Genomic DNA, 22,712 nt, shown 5'->3' with positions numbered 1-22,712 from the left:
GAATTCTCTGCTTTCCTGACAAACAACTTCTAAGGGTACTGGCTTTGTTTCATGCCCATAACCTGTTAACATCCTGAGGCTATGGCCAAGAGTGTTATGGAAGCCAAGAAGGATGCTGGGCGAGTTTGAGGAACCTACATTACATTGTCCAAGCACCAATCAATGCCAAGTGCTGGAGAAGTCTAGAATTCTGGATGCCAATAAGAGATCACCTTGGCCTCACACCATACACAACAGCTTAAGATTAGGTGATCACACAAAACCTCCCTCGATACATTTCTTTGGGCAAAGACTGTTTTCAGGTATTTTAGGTCGCTGTGTGGAAGGCAGTTTTTCTAGGAGAGTAGAGTAAGCTGTGTATGCCCTACTAATTGGAAAACGTACACCATTGCATACTCTTCAGTAGAGGATTCATGATTTTTCCTTTGTTGTGCCTTTTGGGAAGCAGTGTAGGGTGCCCTTACCAGATTTCTCTAGACGCAGATGAAAAACTGTTGCACTAGGAATAGCTAAACACAGATGAAACAAAAGGAGTACACCGAATATTTCAAACACCACGCAGAGGATATGCTGGCCTCTACGAATGTTGAGGGCACAATTCACCTACCCGATTTACGACAATGATGATCACATAAGGCTACAACACCATTAAGTGTATGTGTTTTATACTGTAGTGTTGAACATTGTACTGTGGATTTTAAACTTGTTGATCCCATTCAAACATTAGCATACAGAAGATTCAAGGTTGGAGAAATATCATTAAGCTTTTTAGTATCACAAGGTGACCTTATCTCCTGGAACTTGCAAATAGATTTGGACAAGTCGCAGAAGCGTCATTTACATTATCGCAAAAAATACCCCCTCTGAAGGGCAAAACTTGTAAACCAAAGAGAATTTTAATAAACGTATCTATTACCAGAGGCTGCAGCCGCTTCCGATCCTTCCTCATTGACCTCCAGGTAGGACTTGTGAACTGCTTTGGCGAGAAAGAGATCCTTGATATCTGGATAGAACAGAACAAAAATGTCACAATTGGACACCATGGCATGTTGTACACAACTGGGAAAGGGGGTTCAATTTGTTAAATTATGTTGTCAAATCAGTATGCAATCACATGTATGCTTCTTGGTGAAGGTTACAGAACTGCTGAAAAAGCTAAAGCAGCTCTAGGGATTGCAGACTACAGGAAGATCAGTTTGCTGTATGTAGCGTATACGAGAACGTGGAATGTCGAGAGCTGTACTGAAAACAATGAGGTGACTTGCGGATAATAATGGGCGCTATGAAGCCTTCTGCTCAATATACCAATGTTTACCTCGGTTTCTCACTTCTTAATTTGACAGTCTACCCTCATTTGGTGCCATGTTATAGTAGCCCTTCTGCCTTGGGCTATGCCAGTTGTGGAAAGCCTTTTCCCTTGTAACATGCATTCACCTACGACTTGGGTCTCGGATTCTGGCTTAGAACCTACTAACAGGAATAGCCTTTGTCAGTGGACTATGATGCAATAGTATAGATTATGAGAAATCTACTATGAAAGAATTCAGAAAAAGGATGCTAGTAGACTGAAGCAAAAAAAAAAAAAAAGTTGTAAAATTAAAGAAATTGAACTTCCGCCCAAGGTTTTTTTTCTTGAAAAATAAGGCAAAGAACAAAGTAAATTCTGGAGGGAAAGCAAGTACGATTCAGTTACACAGCAATTTCACAAATCCATTTGGGAATAGTTCTGACATAGTTACGTCAGGATATCCAGCTCTTTAGGAGTCCTGGGAAAATGCAGTATAGAAATAAGTCAAAAACTTTTGAGGATATTTCAATTAGCTGCCACCTTCCACACCTGATGAGCCTTGAAGATTCTGTTCTTCCAAGCAGGCTTAGAGTCTTACTAGGAATCAGAATCATGATGTATGAATACAGATGTCAGTGTATTAAGAACACATGTTCAACAGGTCTCTTAATCCTGGTATACAAAATCCCTTAACTCCAAGTTGTGTCTCATGGGGTATAATGAAGGATAGAAGTTTCTCTTCTCTGTGTGCAATCACCACGAAGACGTGCATCTCCCTCATCTTGGTTTCTATGCAATGATGGTAGAATAGCCTCAGATGAAGTGTCAAAAAAAACAAAAAAACAACCTGCACCAAGTTCCTTAGCCTAGGCTTTGGAGGGGGAGGGGGGGGGGGCGGTGTTAGTAGGCAGGAACTAGGAAGGAACCTTGTGCAAGTTAGGCTGTACTATCCCCGTTTTTGTTAAGTGCCATAGCAACCTGCAACTTACAAGATCTAACGCCGGACCTCACAGACCATTCTGGGTGACAACACAATGTATTAGCAATCAAAGACCAAATCATATATCCGTCGCAAAAGGAAGATGCAAACTTGGGAAGCCACTTAACAGCAGGTCTTACTCTGGGCATAGTTGATTATCATATTAATTTCTTATTTAAGTGGCAAGGCACTCCAGGGTAATTGGAGATTCTGGTGTCTGCAAGAATCATAGACAAGTGGGGCCAGCAATATCGATGGCTGGTTTTAGAATAGCTGTAATTTCTTGATTTCCCAATGGTATTTTCTTGATTTCCCAATGGTGTCCTGCAAACTAAGAAAGCAGAAAAAATACAGAAACTTCCAGTACAACATATTTATATAGTGATATCATAAGGGGACATTCTAACCTGAAACAGCAGAGAGATCAGCATTTGGACCAAATACTTCTTCAATTCCCAAATGCTTCAATGGGTCTTCCAAATCAATATTTTGCTTTATTTTGAACCTGAAAGCAAAGCAAATAGATAAGAATACAAAACCGCAAGGCATTCATGCCAATAAACTACATTACCAATTTTAACAAACTCCCTTTACACCGTTGCTAAATGGCTCTAGGCATGTGCAACACACTAGCCTTAAGAATAACATCTATCAGCCTTCTGGATTTTGAGTCCAAATGACAAGGTTGAAAAAGAACTAGAAATACACAATGTAATGTGCCGTTAGCTAAGAAGTCAAGAGTGAGCAATGACATCATACGTGACGCTGGGCCACTTCCCAGCTATGGGTTAAATACTCTTAACACAAATATTCTGTTTGGGACACAATGTCTTTTGGTAGGGTGCAGATTTTAGTCACCGTTATCATAACCAACTACACTCAAGAAATCATTCTGCATGCCCTCCTATGTCTTATAATTTTAGGGATTATTAAAACCTGCAAAAAATACAACGTTTAACCTATAATTCTATACTTTGAGGTAGAATATGCAGAGTTAAACAAATTCGATTTGGTACATACACATTTCCGATCTTACCGCACAGTAGAAGTCTGCAACTTTTCCTCACCCAGGTGGTTTAAACTTTAATCAGGACATTTAAAAGAAAGAATCTGTAGATTTGCAACCCATGTAATCTGCAATACAGACCATTATTTAAATTTAGCCAGGAAATTACATTTTTACTGCAAAAAAATATATATATATATATATATACATATTGGATAATTTAGAAACCTACAGGTAAATAAAAGGAAAGTAATGTTCCTGGTAATCCCCATTAAGGGTTTAGTCTGATAATCTGTTCACAGCGACAAGTGGTGGCTTCAAACACCGTGTTAGCCTTCAAAGAAGACGCCACCAGAAAGAAACGTGGTGACTTGTATAGCAAGGGAGTAGGGTCCTTGATACCTTTCCCTCTGCTCGGGTGCACCAACGCAAAGTGGTAAGTTACTGGATGAGGTTGTCTAAACCATGTAAGGTGGCATGCTTCATCATCAGCCACCTCATACCACCCTGATCTCATACTGTGCCAGGTCCCTTTTCTTAGTGCCAAGTATGGTTGCTCATTTCCCCATATGATTTTCTAATTGGGGCTAACATACAAAGACCATGGGTTGTCAGAAGCAGTAAAAAAAAAAAAATCCTGAAGTGCCTTTTTAATGGTATCGGGTTTGGCTTGTTGTATGACGTAGTAGTACTTCAGGAAGGTAGACTTACGTTCAAGATCTTGCCCATTCAAACCAAACGCCAGGCAAAGTAGCGAGCAGCAAGTTTATTTTGGAAGGTGGAACAGTCTCCTAAAGGAATTGCATAGAGAAGTACAAAATATTGGAGATATTGTCACAAGATAAGTGTGTTGCCCATAGGAAAGGTTGAGTAACAACTTCTCTTGTGTCACCATCAACTGCGTTCTCCAGCAGAAGCCATCTTGAAGGTATCATCTACATAAGGTAAATATGACTGCCTGATTCTTTCTACTGATATATTGAAGATGTACAACTGACTTGCCCGTTATCCAGGGGTGCTAAACTAATTATATTTGGATGTTTGGGAGATCAATGTCCCCATCTTAAAATTTCACTTTTTGCTACAGCTGCCAAAAATAATCAATCACTTGTTTTATCTGGATTTGCCACCAACTGGTTTGCAGTATTGTAGATTTGCAGTTTGTTAAGGGCATACTGCAAGCCCATTTGCGTGATCCGGAATGAGCACGTTATCAGCATATTGGATCATTGGAAGCCTAACAGGGCCGATCTTTAGTGGAATGGGTCTGCCTTAGCAATTGAGCAGATTACGTCTGCGGAGTGAAGGTTAATCATAGGGGCGAAAGCACACCATTGCTTTAGGCCCTGCGTAGTCAAAGTTAGTTTGGTGGCAGAGTTATATGTGCCAGTCTTAACATGGCCCACGTGTCCGAGAACAGTGAGAGGATTGCTCCAAGTAGGATGGCTGATATACCCCGTTCTGGCAACTTTGTCCAGAGTTTATTGTTGTCAACGCCTTCAAAAGCCACGTAACAGTCGAAAAAGCACACAGAGGCGGTCTAGATACAAGGGAAGCGCAGCAGGCCACATGTGATATGGCAACAGTATAGTCAGTGGTGGAGGAATGCTGTCCAAGTCCAGTTTGATCAAATGGCATATCATTAGCTTTAGCCACCCATACCTCAGGATCTTGGAGTTAGATTTTTGCATAGGTTTGAGCATCTACATCCAATAGAGCGCTTAACAGATCGTTTCCTGGGTGGCATTACTCCCCTTTTTGTGAAATGGATAGAGGATGGGCCCCTTCCAGGATTGTGGATTCTGTTGATTGAAATCAGTCCACATACAAGGGGGTGAGCAAGTCAACCTAAAAGTCTATATCCGACGTGAAAAGTTCACTCGGTAGGCCATTGGGACCTGGAGCCCCGTTGGTTCTCATTGCCTTGATGATTTTGCAAACAATCTTGGTTGAATACCATACACCCCTTTTTCTCTCCTTTAGTCTGTGGGTCTAGTTCCTGCCGCTTGTAGGCATTGCTGGGGCAGACTGATGAATTGAGATGTAAATAGCATCTGCACGTTCTACCCCTTTTATTGTTGGTACGCCGTTCTCTCTGACAGCAATTATTGTTTAGTATATTGATGTAAAGCGGAAATTATCTTTTTTATTACGGGACAGAATATTTTGCCTTTGACTTGCACAGAAGAGTGTGATGGGCTTTCCTTTTATTACTCAGCTGCTGAAAAGCACTCGGATTTATTTTATGCTTACTATATCTTCCAGCGGCAGCATTCAGGGAAAATTTACCCACACTTAATTAAGTTGTGTGCCACAGTAAATTCTTAGATCCAGCTTTCTTGTGGATTGATGGGCGATTGTTTCTTTGATCATTTAGGTTGCGAAATGCCAAGTCACTGATTAAATCCCAGTCATGTTGCAGTTTTTCCAGAATTGACGAGCATTTTTAGTTGCTTCTTCAAGATGTTGAAAAGATACAGACAAAAAGAAAATCCCCACTGTAGTTGCCTTACCAGCGTGGTTTGGTCCACTCCTGCGGACACAGCAAATGTATTTAGTTGGTGACACGTGGGAAACTCCAGGTAAAACTATTGTAGCTGGATAGTGATTACTTTCTGAGAGTTCCAATACGAGGAAGGATTTGCATTTGACCAGCAGCGATGGAATTACAGAACTGTAATTCGGCATAGTAATGCCTTTAAATGGGTATAATGGATGCATTGCCAGCTTTATTGCTGGTTTGATTGGAGCACAAGGAAGTAAGTTCATAGGTTTTTAACCAGGCTGGTATGCCCCGGCTGAGAAGAGCTCTGTGGGATGATTCTGCTACGCTATCTAAATTATGTATATTAAAATCATCTGTTATTATGATCTCGTGGGTGGGAAATCTGCAGGTTAACTCAATGACTGCCTAACAGTGTGTCTACCACTTCCTTGAGTGTTTAATTGGAGTTTAATTAACAGAATTGGTTTAAACCTCTTGTTAATTTTGCACGCCTTAATTGTGGCTGCCAGAATTGATGGGAAATCCGGGTCAACTATGACAGGATCTAGATTAGCAGTTGTTGCTTTGTAGATTGAGAGGCCCTGAAAGGCGTAGGAGGTGATTTTAATTTTTTTTATTTTTTAACCGCTACCGCGCTAGCGGGTTTTCCCGCTGTGCGCTGAAATTTAAAAATCGCGCGGTGTGTGACAAAGCCAGCTCGTCATCCGCGTAGCGCAGGTAACGCCCATGACAAGCTGGCTTTGTCATCCGCATGGAAAGGGTTAAGGAGGACAGTGTAGACCCTAAAAGCCTGCAATCAAGACCTGTACAACAACCATGTTTCCTGCAAGTAGAGGAGACCACCTCATCTTGAGTCAGCATCTGCCTCAGGCCTGTAACATTCCAGGAAATCATGGAGAGGTTAGACTTGCGGAGAACTGTCATTGCAAGAGAGCTTTTGTTAGAAGCGCTAGGAACAGTTCGGCTTGGCTGATAGCGATGCTGCGAACCAACCCCAGTCCACATCTAGCTTAGTGTTCGAGTAGGTTTGGACTACGCGTTTCGCTTATTGATTCTTATTCTCCTCCTGGTCTGCAGCAAAATGGCAGCCCTCATCTTCCTAGAACTGTCGGCCGCCTTCAACATGGTCCCTCATCGCATCTGGTGGTGTGTCGAGCCGCAACCGGAAACTGTTTGGGAATACAAGTACTGGGGAGTCATTTTTACGCATAATTTGAGCTTTAACTGCATCAGAAAGATAGCGCAGGAGCTAGTGCTCTCCGTAGGCGGGAGCGTGAACTAGGCTAAGTCAGTGGAAGTTCAGAAAGAGGCCTACAATTTGAAAGTCATAAGCCTTGTGTTACATGGGTGGGAAGTACTGGATGTGAAATCAATACAGCAGTTACAGAAGGTTGAAATGAGCCTTGTAAAAATAAAAAATAAAAAACTGGTCAGGCTTCAAAGGGTCAGTAAATAGAGCAGTGTGACAGGAACTGGGTCAGATGAATTTATTATTCAAATACTATCAGAGATGGGCTAACTACAATGATCAACTCAAGGGTGCTGTGCAGGACACACTAATGCACGTAATGAATTCCTATCTGAAGGAAAATAAGTCACCCCTTGGCAAGAGAAATCCCAATACATAACACAGCAATTAGATGTGGCCCAGATACCAAAAGTTGGGGAAATCCCAAGTCTTTGTAGGAAACATTTAGTAAAACGAAGGGCGAGAGAGAGAGATCGCTTTCGAAAGTGATGGAGGATTATCAGAAAAGACCTACTCTTAAGGCATACAAAATATAGAAACACCTGGAGGTGGACTTTGCAGTTGAGACTAGGAAAAGTTCCGGCTTGTGAATAGTGGAAGTTGAGGGCAGCCAATGGGGTAAGGGATAAAAATAATGCAGATTTTTGAATTCTGGTGTCCTATCCCTTCAAATTTTGATCTCTTAGGATACTACTGTCCGTGTATGTGGACACTGCCAGGCTCTATGTCCGGGAACCCCAAACAAATCTGTCCCCAATAATAATCTAGGTGGTGTGGTTTGGCAGGTACTCTGGTATAAATATAAACTGCGCTAAGTCCACCCTATTCCTTCTCACGTCCATTCAAGACAGACCATCCTCTGCAGTGGGCAGATTGCCCAATAAGCTACTTGGGCATCTGCTTCAGACGAGATTTGGATAAACTCTTGCAAGCCAATTATGGTAAGGCCATGGCCTGGCTTGAAGAGCGGATCCCTGCTTGGATTAGGTTACCCCTCTCTATGGTAGAGAGAATAGCCATTGCCAAAATGGTCTTCCTGCAAAATTCCTATATTTATTTATCAATCTCCCACTCACTACTCAACTTATGAAATGACTGAGCTCAAATATGGTCTCCTTTGCATGGGTGGGAAAACGGCCATGCATTGTGTGGGAAATGCGTACTCTTCCCTTTCATCAGGGTGCCCTAAACACGCCAGATATGCGCTTATACGCGCACAAGCCCAATACATTTTAATCGAAAGAGTTCTATTTAGCACTTGCAAGACCCAGGGGTATCAGCACTTTACATACATAGTCAAGGCAGTGATCGAGAGCACCGATTACAGGATACAGCTTTGTTGAGAGTTTGGGTCAAAGTAATTTGTAGAGAGGAGCCAACATAAAGCAAATAATACGAGAAAAACAACGTAAAGTTGGGTGTTCGGTGTCTGAAACCGAAGGGTTGACATTTTGGTTGAGAAGATATTTTAATTGTCTTTTGAAGTTCATGACAGAGGGGTTAGTCGTGATATGAACTGGGAGGGGGTTCCAGATTTTGGCGCGTTGCCCTTGAAGGAGCGTGCAATGGCTTTTTGTCTGTTTTTTTGGGTAGGAAGAGCAGCAGGGTGTTGGTGCTTCTTAGGTTGGTCTGGCCTGCCTTCGTAAGTTTAAATGCAAGGTAGGTTGGTTTCCCGGTGTAAAGGACTTTGTGAGTGAGGCAGCAGTTTTGAAGCACCAATGAGTTTCGATCAGGAGCCACTTTAGATTTTTCAGGGAGTGGGAGATGGGATTGTGTCTTTTTATTCCAGTGACCATCCTTGTCCATGTATTTAGTGTGGCTCTTAGAAAAGCTAGGTGCAACTTTGCGGTGCCCATGAGGGTGGCATTCCCATAGTCCTGTCCAGATAGCATAATTTTACTTGTGTGGTGTTTTTTTTTTTTTATTGCTCCGGGGGGAGGAGGTGGGGGGGGATTTTTGATACTAGAATACAAAATCAGTTACATTTTATTGAGTTGGGAGGAAATTATGAATTGCATGACATTATTAGTATGCGGTCTACTGGAACTGCCTCCTCGAACAGCATGCTCACAGGCTGACGTACCCTGAAAACCTATCCTGAATATCATGTGCGTATGTGGTAAGGTCTGAAAGTTGTCATACACCAATAGTTGCCATGGGGTTCTTTCTTCAATTATGTTATTTCCTTGCCTTAGGAACCTACATTAGTAGCAGGGGGTCCTTGATTTTTACTTTAATCACTCATAATTGTACCTCTCCAAAGAAAATAAACCACCAATGAACAGGCATGGAAGAACTGAAAAGATAGTATGCCGCTGGCCAATGGAAGATTTTGATTTAGTCCACCACTGCAAGTCCCAACAAGTTGCATACTATAGCAGTTTAAACATCTCACAAAGACAATCTGATATGGAATGATATTAAAGTCCGTCTCAACAGATCTCTCCACCATTTCGCCTTTAAACCTTCACCTGCTCATGACCGTAAATTTTAAACTCAGAATGGACAACACTGTTTGGTAACCAGCTTAGAGGACTATGATCACAAGAAATACCATAAAGGAAACTACTAGCTTATTGACAACCATAAACAGCACGCTTGTCTTATACTTATTCCTTCATCACATAGTCAAGCACTGTATCCCATATTATGCTAACCGCACCTCAGGTCACCATATACAAGATGGAACCATTTCCCAAACAGTAGCAAACAAAGGCTATGCCACACTACAAGCAGTGGCAGGCTAGCCATATAGGCAACTGCTTCAGCACCCTCAAAAAAAGAGTAGTAAGCGCTATACAAATGTTGCAACTATGCAATACGGTATATTGAAGTGAACTGGCAAATCAGCTGCAGGGGATCTTCCACTTGTAGGCGTACAATACAACAAGCTTGATGTAGCGACTCCTTCAACGCAATCTGTAGGCACGCTGGAATCCAGTTCCAAAAACAGTTTGTCATCTGGTGTAATAGAGGCAAAGACTGCAGCAGCGGTGGCATTGCCAAACTAATGCTTTGGATAACTTTGGTCCATTGCACTACTGATCCCTTGGTTCCATCTAGTCCTTCAGTTTCTTTTTGTAAAAATTAAGTCTTATGCTGCTGAAGTTCTTTGCCTTTATATGGATCTGCACCGTTTTTGGTACTCTACCGTCTACATTTCCGAAGGGTTTGTAAGAAAATAATTTGAAAAAGCTGTATAGAGTAGTGCAGAGGCAAAAAACAAAATCGATTTTTTAATTATTATTTTTTTTTTTTATTTGTCCTCCGCTGAGTAATGGCCATCTACTCTTGACATGGATGTACTCCTTGGAGATTTGAGGGAGAAAGGCCGGTTGGTGGGTGCCCTTGTGTTACTCTAAAGTTCTGGTGCCAAGCGACAGCACTGCCCCCCAAGGAGGCCTTGAGCAGCAACATGGTAAGGACCAATCAGTCAATCCTTTGGTGATAAAGTCTCCAGTGAAACAATTAAAGAGAGGTACATACAAAAAAGCTCTGAAGCAATGTCAGTGACAGACAAACATCGGTTAAGCTCCAAATGTGTACAATACCGCAGAGAAAATTCAAGGTAAAGCCTACAAAGTCCAAGCCTTGAGGAAATGTTTGGTATGAGAGCAATCACTTAGATGTCAGCTAATAAAATAAATAAAACAGGGGGGTCAAAAATGAAGCAGGAAGCACCACTAGAGCAAAGATTTGAGAGGGAAAGAACAAACAGAAATACTGGACATCCATGGATTCAATAGGAAAATTGTGTATATGCATGATGTAATGTAGAGCCCGAGCCCAGGCCTACCTTATGAACATTTAAAGAGTCTGGCAAAAATAACCGAAGGCACCAATATGAAAGCAGAGAATTTGCTTTGTTAACTTTGTAATACTGCATCTTTGCAACACCAGTTACATATTGGCATGGCAGATTGAAATGTCAAGACCTGAAGAAGTAGGAAAGAAGAAACAATGTAAGCTTACAGTCACCCGGGAAATATGTAGTGAAAGTATGCCGGTATCGCTTCTGGGAAAAAGGGTATACAGGGAAGCAATTCTGGCCTGATATTAAGCCATATTAGCAATGTACTAGCATTTAGTAATTAAATCAGTTTTCCATATCCGTGGGTGGAGTTCCAAGCTGACTATAGAGTACTTTAGTTAGAGTTGGTCTCAAAGGTTAATACAAGAATCTAAGGTACAACAGGAAGTGTAGGTCTTAGTCCTTAGATTTTGCGTGTTTAACCTTGGTCAAAAGCGCCAACTCTGGAAAACCTTGGGGATTCAAAGCAGAAAACAGGTTCTTTTCGATGGGGAGATTCCAAAATGGAAGAAGCTAGTCTCGGATGGCTAAGATCTCGGAAAGGGCATTTTCGCTTAGGTCTCAAATATCTTAACTCTAGAAAGGCTGCAGGTTTTAAGCCAAACGTCGGCAACATTGAAATACCAGTGAGCGGGGAGATAGGTATTGTTAAGATCAGTGTAAAGTACACATTTAGGGATCAATCAGATACAAATAATATGTGGCAATCACCCCTCCCTCTCACCCCCTCCCAAAAAAAAAAAAGTTGGAGCATGTGTATGGCAGTCCAGAACTATAAGTTTCAATCTTTTTTTTTGTTTCATTAACCAAGGCGTAGGTTTGTCTACAAGTGGCAGTTCATTGCATGCATGTGAAAGGGGGTGATGATACTTTATTCTCTACCGCAAGGTATATTTTGAAAATTGTTCAATATAAAACACTTCGAGTTTATTATAAAGATCATAGTATTATTGTAAAATTCACACACCTAATATTTGTCTAACATTAAAACTGTATTAATTACCAAAGAAAGCACAAAAACTTGCTTTTGACAGGCAGATTTGAAACACTTACCTTGGAACATAAACTTCCACTTTTTGTTTCTTTACCGCGCCGGCCCATTCTCGAATCTGTGGCCCTTTAATAAGCGGCTCTAATTTGGCCAGTGGAACTTCCTGCCTGGAAAGGACGATCATCATGCTCATCTTATCACCTTCGTACGGTATTTCCAAAACTTGAAAAGTTCCTCCTGCATCATTGGACCCATCACTGAACTCCCCTGAAACAAGATTTATGAAGATTTTACCGCAATATCATTCACATCAAGAGGAGATCTGTCATCATTTACCATTTTTTTCCATGTGTCTGGTATGTTCTCTATTCTTTAAACACTTCACAGGAAACCATATATAGGTGTCAATAAACAAACTGTAAACTATACATTTCTAATTCAAATGAAGAGGGAACACAATTCCATACCCACATGGACAGTAAAATACCTAAAGAATGCATCTTCCAACGTAAAATTCTATGAATTAAATTACTCGTTTTTAGAAACAGATTTGATTAACCTTCCGTAGCCAAAACAAAGTAATTCTTTTAATTTGCAAACTCAAATTGTGCTCCAGAATTCAACCTACTGTAAACATAAAACCCAGACATAAAAGACATGCAATCAATTACTTTTGCACTCTTGTACATAAAAGATCTCACTGGAATACAATGACATGGCTATATCTCACTCAATCTTAAATTATTTCTGTTAGAAAATTGGCCACCGCTTTATTTTTGCATCTGTGGGCTTGAAATTGCAGTATTGTAACAGTCCTATAGCTTTCATACTTTACGAAATAATCTACAGGGGAGACAATAGGTAGAAAATTAGAGCAGAAATTAGTGGTGGAGACAGAAGAGGTCAAATTGTAATAATCGCTAAATTTAAATTAATTCCAGATTCATCCTAACTTAATTCTGCCTTCATTTGAGGAATTCTAGTATAGAATACAATTCACAGAATAAAAAAAAAGTGAAGGTACATTCTGGTTAAACTGTACCTTAGATACTTTAAACTTAATATAAAAATACATTTAAAACAACTGAATCTCACCAGTTCTAGAAATACAAAATAAAATATTTAAATAGTTCAAAATCGGATAAGGGGAACAGGATACGAGAGGAGATTAATAGGGACTCATTATGATGTTGGTGGGACAGACTCCGATGGCACGTAGATGTCAGTCACACCAACATCTGAAGCAGCGGTCAGACCGCCGCATTACAATGTTGTTGGTTCGACCACATGGGTGAGGACCGACAGATGCGGTTCCAACAGGTTCAAAGACCTGATCGGCCCAGCGGTCGGAATGTAATCCCTACAATAAGGTCTGTGCCTGCTCAAGCACCACCGTAGGAATTACGATGGCCCTTTCAGATGGCATTTCAATGGCAGTCGGACTGCCATTGAAAGGCTATCAGAAATAGACTTTGAGGAACAATAGCAGGGACCCAGTCCCTCCACAATGAGGCCAGGGGGCACCACAGGCACGCCCACAGACATCCATGTGCCACAGATCGCAAGGATGTTTAAAAACATGCCATTTGGAATTGGGGCTAGTGCTGCGGCCCTTTTACGGGCCTCAGCACAAGCCTCAATTCAAAGAGGCAGGTTTCCAACTGCCTACACAGCGGTCGGATTCTAATTTGGCAGTCAGGACTGCAGACTGTCGGCCGGTCCCTTTACCGCAACGATGCCAGTCTGACACTCATCCAACCAGCATCGTAACCAGTCCCTACGTTTTAAGGAAAAAAGCATGCAATAAAAAGTGAATGTAAAGTAGAAGTTCATGGTTCACAAGTACCCTGGTGCGGTTTCATACCGACACAACCAAGGTAGGTTTCAGCAAAAAACAGTCACCACTCTAAGCCTGGAACTGGATCGACTTTTGGACCTCAAAGCTTTCCAGCAGGGGAAAGGAAGTATGGGGAAACAGCATTTAGCATGCAAAGCCTTTACCCATGAAATGGTGTATAATATATCACCTACTGGCGGTCGCCAGTGGGTAGTTATAGTTAGGACCCTGTTTCTATTCAAAAAGCGGTTTTTGTTTTGCCAAGATCTGTGGCGCCGTTTGAAGAATCTTCGCGAATTTTTCAAAATTAATGGGCGACTCACTTCAGCTGCGGTGTTGAAAGTTTTGGGATGAGAAAAACAGAGGGGTCCCAAACGCGTTTTCTCCATGTTAATTTCCATAGGAAACTGTTGACGCAACAACCGCCCGAACTGCTGAATGGAATTGCACAGAATTTGGCAGAAAGGTAGCTTTTGTTCAAGAGTGCACTCTTTGCTAATTAGTGTAAGTCCGTTCAGTAGTTCTAGAGAAATGTAATCATTTCTCAGATATACAAATTTGGCCGCGTATGATCCGAGAACCCTCCCTATCGTGTCCCTGAGATCTGATTGGCTGCAACATTTCAAACCAGAAGTGTTGGCAGCCATCTTGTGACTCAGTTGAACAGTCAAAAGCAAAAAAGTCAAAAGAGGCTAAAAAAAACCAAAAAAACAATAATCAAGAAAAGGGGGCAGGGTAGAAACACCCTTACCTCCAAGGCCTGATCAGGGGTCCCACAGGGCACCCAGAACCAAAATAAAAGCATATATTTTATTTAACAGGCCCTCGCAGCCACCTCCCTGGGAATTTCTGCAATTTTAATGATCTCTTCCAAAGTATATATTTTAAAGTACTGTATGTTGGATTATTATCGTTTTGATCTTGTTTTGGATACATACAAATATTGGATACTTTTCTAAACTGGGGTGGTGTCCTTTTGTAGTGCTTTCCCTGTACTACTGTAGGTTATGTGCATTCACTGTACTACTGTAAGTTATGTGCAAATGCTTTACACACTGCTTCTGAGAGAAGTCTGACTGCTCGTGCCAAGCTACCAAGGGGGTATCCAGGGGTTATTTTAAGAGTGGGACTCCCTTACCCTGACTAGGAAGAAGGGTCCCTACTTGGACACAGGTGCAAACCCTTGCCAACTAGAGACCCCCTTTTCTAAAAGTGTGGCAGACTGAAAGTTTAGATTTACTATTCTAACTACAGTCTTCAGGCCCAATTAAGAGCTTAGCGATGCTGCAGTGGACCCCCACCCCCTCACTTTGCCAAACCCACGGGAGAACCGCCTGCCGTATTATGACTTTTTTAGTGACTGGTTTCTATGGCATTCCTACAGCGGTGCCTATAAAATAGTAACTGCAATCGGAAAGTCAAAGTAGTACCAGCACAGCATGGTCTGTGAAGTCTAGATCGTGCTGGAACTGGGGGTGCATGCACACAGGAAGGCTCATATTGTTGCCCCCCTGTGTGCATCCACATGGAGTGAGGCACGAGAGGGCCTGTTGGGGGGCCCTCTTTCGTTCCTCATTGCCACGAGGAAAGACTTCCATGAAATCAGTGACGGTGAGGAAAGTCATAACATGTTTGGTGGGACCGCTGCTGTCGTGCAAAGCATATTACTAACTCAACACCTTAGCGCCACCGCCAGGGAACGGCAGTTCCCAAGCGGAGTCGGTGGTCCAGGGTGGCACGACCGCCAAGGTCATAATGTGGCAGACAGAAGACAGCCACCGCAAGTCTGGTGATCCTCGCTTGTAATTGGACCCATTGAATTTTTTGGGGGGAAAGCAAATTTTCCCCAAATATTGCAGGAGGTTGATTTACTATTCTAACTCAAGTCCTGGAATATTTTGGGAAAAGTTATAAATTCCCCAAATATTTTTAGGAAATGTTGAAAAGTAAATTTTAAATTGGAAAAAAGGTGCTGCCCTGATGGCGCAGCTCAGGGAAAAGGACTAGGAATACCGTGAATAGCTGTCATATACGACACCAGCGAGTACCAGGGAAGTCCCAGCAGACCTCGGATACTGAACGTTATGAAGGTCATATTATATCCTGCCTAGGAAACCCCATTATGGATACCTTTCTCCAAGCAACAGAAGACACCAAACTAGATACTTAATGAAGAACACACTCAGTGTAGCAGAGCAATCTGAAGGAATCGAAACCCAATATAGGGAATACTATAGCCTTATAGCCCGCCATAGCGGGCTAGATTGGCTATTAAAGGCCTGCTGCAGCTTTAAAGGGCTGAGCCGAAGGCAAGGGACTTTAACAAGGCAGCGGGACTTTATTAGCCGGTATAGCCCAGCTACGAAGTGCTATACGGCTATTAGAACATTCTGCCACTAGAGGGCAAAATTATCTAATAAATTAAACAAAGGCTTTAAGGAGCGCGAGGGGACTGAAATCCCCTTAGGCTCCCTGAAGACTTTGTTCACAGCCAGAGTTGTGAACGAAGAAGCACTGGAATGTTGGAGCTCCGGGCTTCTACCAGCCATTATAAGGCCGGAGCGACTCCATTGTTTTTAATGGAGCTCCCAACATTCCAATGTTCGAATACAAACTATCCAGGAGAAGTTCCCACCAATTCCTAGCCCTAAACTTTAAAGTCTTATGAGGGTTGAATTGTGTCAACAAATCAAAAGTATGAACTGACGTACTATTTAAAAACACAGAAGACAGCCAGGAGATAACGGAAGGAGAAATGTGCTACAAGCTACAGTGTAACAATTTCAAATGCCATTAGAAATATCACTAGTTTTAATCCCATTTTTATGAAACTTTGAAAATTCTATTTGAAACCAATACTTCTAAATATTCTCATATCCCTTTAATATGGGGTTTCAATTTTTTGTGCGTTTCCATTGCCAGATTTCTTCAATTTCCCACTTAATCCTCACACAACATGCATAATTTATTTGATGATCAAGATTCAATAGGTTGGTCTATAACTTCCACCAGTGAACCATCCTGATGCACAAAGACCTAAATTGGTGCAGATCTTCGGAGGGTGTATCAAACTCCTGAAATTCTTTCCTTTAACTGATTCTCTGCTAGTAAACTGCGACACTGACTTGTGTCATAGGAGATTTGCATTGCATGCCTAGCCGCATTCTCTGTTAAACAGATTAAATACCTTCTCTGGACTCAGTGTCACTAAATAGTGTGTACAGACACAAAATTATTTTTTGTAGGACATAATGGAAGTGCACAATTACAGGAGTTTATGACAAGGTGAATCTGCACATTAGTTCTAAAATGGATCTAAACTGAAGTACTATATTAGGTACTTTCCTCTCTGACCCATTATGGACACAGCTATTTCCACCTGTGCACCATGATTTCCAGGATATGAGCTCAGGTGTTTTCCACTTCTACATACTACATTTCCTTATTTAGAAACCATCTCAATATTGGTCATAAGAGGATTCAGAATAAAAAAAAATATGAAGAATAATTTCTCTTTATGCATGTGTATGGTATTTCTCTAGAAATAATCTAATCAAAAGACAGAGGAGCACCTGTACTGTGTTAAAAACAAGCCTAGTCAACGAGTAATAGGAGAGGAAGCTGGGCTGTGGACAGTTTATACATTGTGATGTAGGGTTCTTTAAAGTGGTGAGAATTCAACTCTGTTCCAAACTGGAGCTGCATTGGGACAGTCCTGATAGATACAGGGATGATGTTCTAGATCCTGGGTGCATAAATGAACAATACCTGATGCGTCTTAAACTAGCGGATATCATTCACAAGTGATGAAAGTAATAGACTAAAAACAAAAAAACTCCTTAGCTATTTTAATGGAATCAAGGAGGTTTCATGGGGTGAAATTCAACTGAATGATGTGGTCTGTGGCGATTTACCTTGCTACGAAATTGTGAAACCTCATTAAATTGCTCTTTCTAATGAATTATTGGCTGTAGCTATGACAATTCTCCCAAGGACTGTGAAACCTGAACGTTTGCAATCAAGAGCATGTGACAGCATAATAAAGGTGTGATGCTTTCGAGACTGCTGGTTTTTATTTTTCAAGTCCTTTAAAGGAAATTCAACAAGTGAAGGTCAAACATTATACCCATCATTTTTGAGTTAGGCAACACAGGATATAAGACTGCCAGTGCTGTGCAATTGGTCTTCACCCTGGTTTCTACATGGCTGAATGCTGCCACGTGCATAAAGTGTGCCGTTTGAAATATTTGGTGTATAGTGCTAAACTGAGAAACACTGTCCAACATCTTCTCCCAGCTGCTGCAAAGGTGTGCCCCCTGAATATCGAATCCACAATTTTGATGGGACAGGATATCGATGACCGAAAATCGAAAATAAAATAGACCGGTTAAGTAAGCCTTGATTTTCTATACCCAAATCCACAAATATGTACCTACATGCTCAAAGTCTGTACACGTGTAAGTAGGAATAGTAAATCTATACTTCCCTATATTTCAATATTTTTACCTCTATATTCTGTTCTCTAGATTAATTTGCCACAATGAATATGCTACTTACCAGTATGCATCTGTTCTTGGCATGTAGGGCTGCTGACATTGATATCTATAGCATAGATCGCCGCCTAGTGTTGGGTCCGGATGATTGCACCTTGTTGTCCTGGAAGAGTCTTCGAAGTATCACGAGATAGGTGGCTCCTCCCCTGGACTACAGTGCGCATGGGCATCAACTCCATCCTTAGATTGTTTTTAGCCATTGTGGCCAAGATGGAGTGCAATAGTGTAAACGATGACCATGTGTAAGAGTATGTGTAAGAAGAAGAAGTCTGCAACCGCTACGGGCGCCGGGGAGGAGGGTGGGCGATATGAATGTCAGCAGCCCTACATGCCAAGAACAGATGCATACTGGTAAGTAGCATATTCAGTTTGAGGCATGTGGGCTGCTGAATTCATATCTATAGCATAGAATACATAGCAGTCCCTCCACTAACGGCGGCTGCCCGTGCCAGTTGCAGAAGCCTGAATAAGTGTTCGAAGAACAGCCTGCCCTACAGCTGCCTGCTGCTTGGAATGTACGTCTACACAGTAATGCTTAGTGAACGTATGTGGTGTAGACCATGTGGCTGCTCTACATAGGTCTTCCAAAGGAATATTGCCTAGGAATGCCATGGAGGCCCCCAACTTGCGAGTGGAGTGGGCCCTGGGGGGGGACTGTTAAAGTGCGCTTAGCCTTGTGATAGCAAATTTGAATGCCCCTAACGATCCATCTGGCAATTCCTGCTTTGGAAATGGGGTTGCCTTTGTGCTGGGCTGAGAAGGCAACAAAGAGCTGTTGTGTTTGTCTGAAATCTTTTGTTCTGTCAATATAGTACATTAGCGCTGTTTTGACATCAAGAGTGTGGAGCATTCTTTCGGCGACAGTTTCGGGGTTTGGAAAGAATGCGGGCAGTTCTATGGTTTGATTGATATGAAACTGCAACACCACCTTTGGAAGAAACTTAGGGCTAGTGCGCAGCACAACCCTGTTGGAATGAATCTGAATAAATGGCTCTTGGACAGTGAGCGCCTGCAGCTCACTGACTCGCCGTAGAGAAGTGATGGCAATGAGAAAAGCCACTTTCCATGTTAAGAATTGAATCTCGCAGGAATGGAGAGGCTCAAAAGGTGGGCCCATCAACCTGGTGAGGACCACGTTGAGGTTCCCCACAGGAGCTGGCGGGGTCCTGGGAGGGATGACGCGCTTCAGGCCTTCCAGGAAGGCCTTAACGGCTGGCACTCTGAAAAACAGAGAGATGCTGCCTGTTTTGGAGATAAGCCGCTATGGCGGATAAGTGTATCTGAATGGAAGCATATGCTAGATTGCATTTGTAGAGATGTAACAAATAGCAGATGATAACTGGAATGGATGCATCTAGCGGGTTGATATTGTGATTAGTACAGTAAATGACAAACTGCTTCCATTTAGCTGCATAGCAAGCTCGGGTAGTGGGCTTTCTAGCCTCCCGGATGATGTTCATGCATTCAGGAGGCAGATTAAGGTAGCCAAACTCTAAGACTTCAGGAGCCAGATCGCCAGGTTGAGCTGTTGCGGGTCTGGATGCTGAATGTCGCCATGGTTCTGCGTCAAAAGCCTGGGTGTGAGGCGCAGCCTTTGATGCGGCACCACGGAAAGTTCCAGAAACGTGGTGTACCATGGTTGGCGTGCCCATGTTGGAGCAACCAGGATGAGCGTCATCGAGTGTTGCTTGAGCTTTCTTGCCACCAGCGGGATTAGAGGCGCTGGGGGTAAAGCGTACGCAAATTTGTCTGACCAGTTCATCCATATCGCATTGCCCTGCGACTGTGGGTGAGGGAACCTGGCGGCAAAGTGTTGGCATTTTGCGTTTTCCTCCATGGCAAACAGGTCTATCTGTGGATGACCCCACTGCTGGAAGTACGGGCGGAGCACTGATGGATGTAGCTCCCACTCGTGCATTTGGTGGCTGTACCTGCTGAGCAGATCCGCAATCTGATTGTCCTTGCCCGGGAGGTGTTCCGCCATGAGGAAGATGTTCCGCTGAATGGCCCACTTCCACATGCTCTGAGCCAGATGAGACAACTGTGGAGTGTGTACCTCCCTGCTTTTGAATGTAGTACATGGCAGTCATGTTGTCCGTCCGGATCAACACGACTTTGTTGCACAGATGTAGTTGGGATGCCTTCAATGCCATGAAGATCGCCATCAGCTCTAGGTAGTTGATGTGCATCTTTTGTTGCTGCGTCGTCCACAGTCCCTGCACCGTGTAGTGGAGCACATGAGCTCCCCACCCCTGGAGAGATGCGTCCGTCGTCCGGATAATCTGTGGCACAGGCTCTTGAAACGGTCGGCCCTTGCAAAGGTTGTGTGGATTTCACCAATGCAGAGAGCTGTACGCCCGACCGGTCACCAACACTAGGTCTTTCAACTGCCCGTGAGCCGGATTCCACTGACGTGCTAAGCACTCTTGGAGCGGACGCATATGGAGCCTCGCGTGTGGGACAATGAAGATGCAGGAGGCCAGTAGGCCATCATGCCTATCAACTGCATGAACACTCTCGCAGGCAGTGAGTGTTGTGGTCTGAACTGTAGGATCAGCGACTGCCTGTTGCTTATCCTCGCTGGGTTTGGCTGAGCTGTAGCCGCCAACGTGTCTATCGTCGCGCCTAAATACTGCCGCACATGTGCTGGCTGAAGGTGCGACTTTGGATAGTTGAGCGAAAACCCCAGACTGTGAAGAAGGTGAATGGTGTGGCACATGTCGGCCGCGCACTGCTGGGCCGACTTTGCTTGAACAAGCCAGTCGTCCAGGTAAGGGTAGACATGGACGTTCTGTCTCCTGAGGTGCGCCGCCACTGTCGCCAGACATTTGGTAAATACTCTGGGGGCTGTGGTCACCCCGAAAGGAAGGACCTTGAATTGGTAATGCTTGTTTTGAATGGTGAACCTGAGGTATTTCCTGTGGGAGGGGTGGAGTGGGATGTGAAAGTAGGCATCCTTGAGGTATAAGGTCGCGAGAAAGTCTCCCCTGTTTAGCAATGGAAGAACCTGTTGCAGTGTTAGCATGCGGAAATGTTCTGAGAGGATGTACCGGTTCAGGGGCCGTAGGTCTAGAATCGGTCGGAGTGTGCCGTCCTTTTTCGGGATTCAGAAGTACAGGGAATACACCCCTGTGCCTTCTTCCTCCACCGGCACGAGCTCTATTGCGCCCTTTTGCAGCATGGCCAGAACCTCCTGCTGCAATAAGTGCAAATGCTCTTGTGACATAGGACGGTGCTTTGGGGGCATGTTGGGTGGAGTGTCTGTCAGCTCTAAACAATAGCCGAACTGGATAAGTTGCTTGACCCACCTGTCCGTGGTGATGGAGTGCCACACTGACAGGAACCGCTGGAGTCTCCCCCCGACAGGTGTTGGGTGGTCGGGGGGCAGTGACAGGGAGTCACTGCTTGTTGGTGGCAGAGGAACGGGAACTGTTGTTGCCTCTGCCCTTGGAGCTGTTGCCCCGGTATCCTCCTCTACTCTGTTTGGGGTAGGATGACTGCGCCCCACTTTTGTTGAACTGCGACTGCTGCGACATTTGGCCTCTGGTAACACCCAGATTGCCTGAGCGACGAAAAGTGTTCCCACGAAACTGCTGTGACTGGAGAGCCCCCATGGACTTGGCAGTCTCAGTATCTTTTTTAATTTTTTCCAGTGTGGTGTCGACTTCAGGACCAAACAGCCTGTCGGGGTTGACTGGTTGGTTGAGGATGGTTGTCTGTATTTCGGGCTTGAACCCGGAAATGCGGAGCCAAGCCTGTCTCCTCAGCATCACGCTAGTATTGATTGCCCTAACCGCTGTATCAGCAACGTCAAGGGCGCACTTGATAGCAGCATTGGAAATGAGTTTGCCCTCTTGTATAAGCATCTCAGCCCCTTCCTTGTATTGGTCTGGCAGGTGTTGCAACAGGGTCTCTAGGGTGTCATAATGTGCCCTGTCGTATCTGGCCAACAGCGCCTGTGTGTTTGAAATGCGCCAGATGTTGGCCGCCTGTGCTGCTACCCTCTTCCCTGACGCCTCCAGCACTTTTGACTCTTTGTCCGGGGGAGGAGCTTCACCCGTGGTTTGAGAGTTAGCTCGTTTGCGAGCATTAGAGACCACCAAAGAGTCCAGCGGCAGTTGGCCCCTTATATACGTTGGATCGCCAGGTGCCGGTCTGTATTTCTTCTCAATCCGAGGGTTAACAACCCGTGCTCCTGTGGGTTCCTTAAAAATGTCCGCAGCATGCATTAGGACCCCCTTTAACATGGGAAGAGTTTTCACAGTTTTTTCCGCAGTGGAGAAAGTGTCAAAAAGGAAATCAGCTTCCACAGGGTCAGCATGCATATCCACATCATGGTTCTTAGCTGCCCTTTCTATCAAAGCATGAAATGCTGTGGAATCCTCGGTGGGAGACGTCTTGATGTTGAACACCTGAGGGTCAAGGGTTGCCTGCTGATCCCCCCTGATCACCTGTGTCCACCCACGAGTCCTGCTGCTCATCAGGCTCAGTG

The 22,712-nt window shown here is 43.6% G+C and overlaps 1 protein-coding gene across 2 annotated transcripts in view; it reads right to left on the bottom strand.

Moving 5' to 3' along the window:
* The window catches only part of SERPINI1 (serpin family I member 1), a 162,834-nt gene that overhangs the window by 8,818 nt on the left and 131,304 nt on the right, over window positions 1-22,712 (bottom strand). For both annotated transcript variants that reach the window (XM_078665861.1, XM_078665862.1), the window contains 3 exons: window positions 11,893-12,097; window positions 2,675-2,772; window positions 917-1,003 (listed from right to left, as the gene is read on the bottom strand). In XM_078665861.1, coding sequence (XP_078521987.1) covers window positions 917-1,003; window positions 2,675-2,772; window positions 11,893-12,097 — 390 coding nt within the window. The remainder of the gene's footprint in view (window positions 1-916; window positions 1,004-2,674; window positions 2,773-11,892; window positions 12,098-22,712) is intronic.

The sequence above is a fragment of the Lissotriton helveticus genome, chromosome 11, assembly GCF_964261635.1.
Source record: "Lissotriton helveticus chromosome 11, aLisHel1.1, whole genome shotgun sequence".
Taxonomy (NCBI): domain Eukaryota; kingdom Metazoa; phylum Chordata; class Amphibia; order Caudata; family Salamandridae; genus Lissotriton; species Lissotriton helveticus.
Note: the sequence above shows the minus strand (reverse complement) of the source record. Positions and strands in the feature narration are given on the sequence as shown.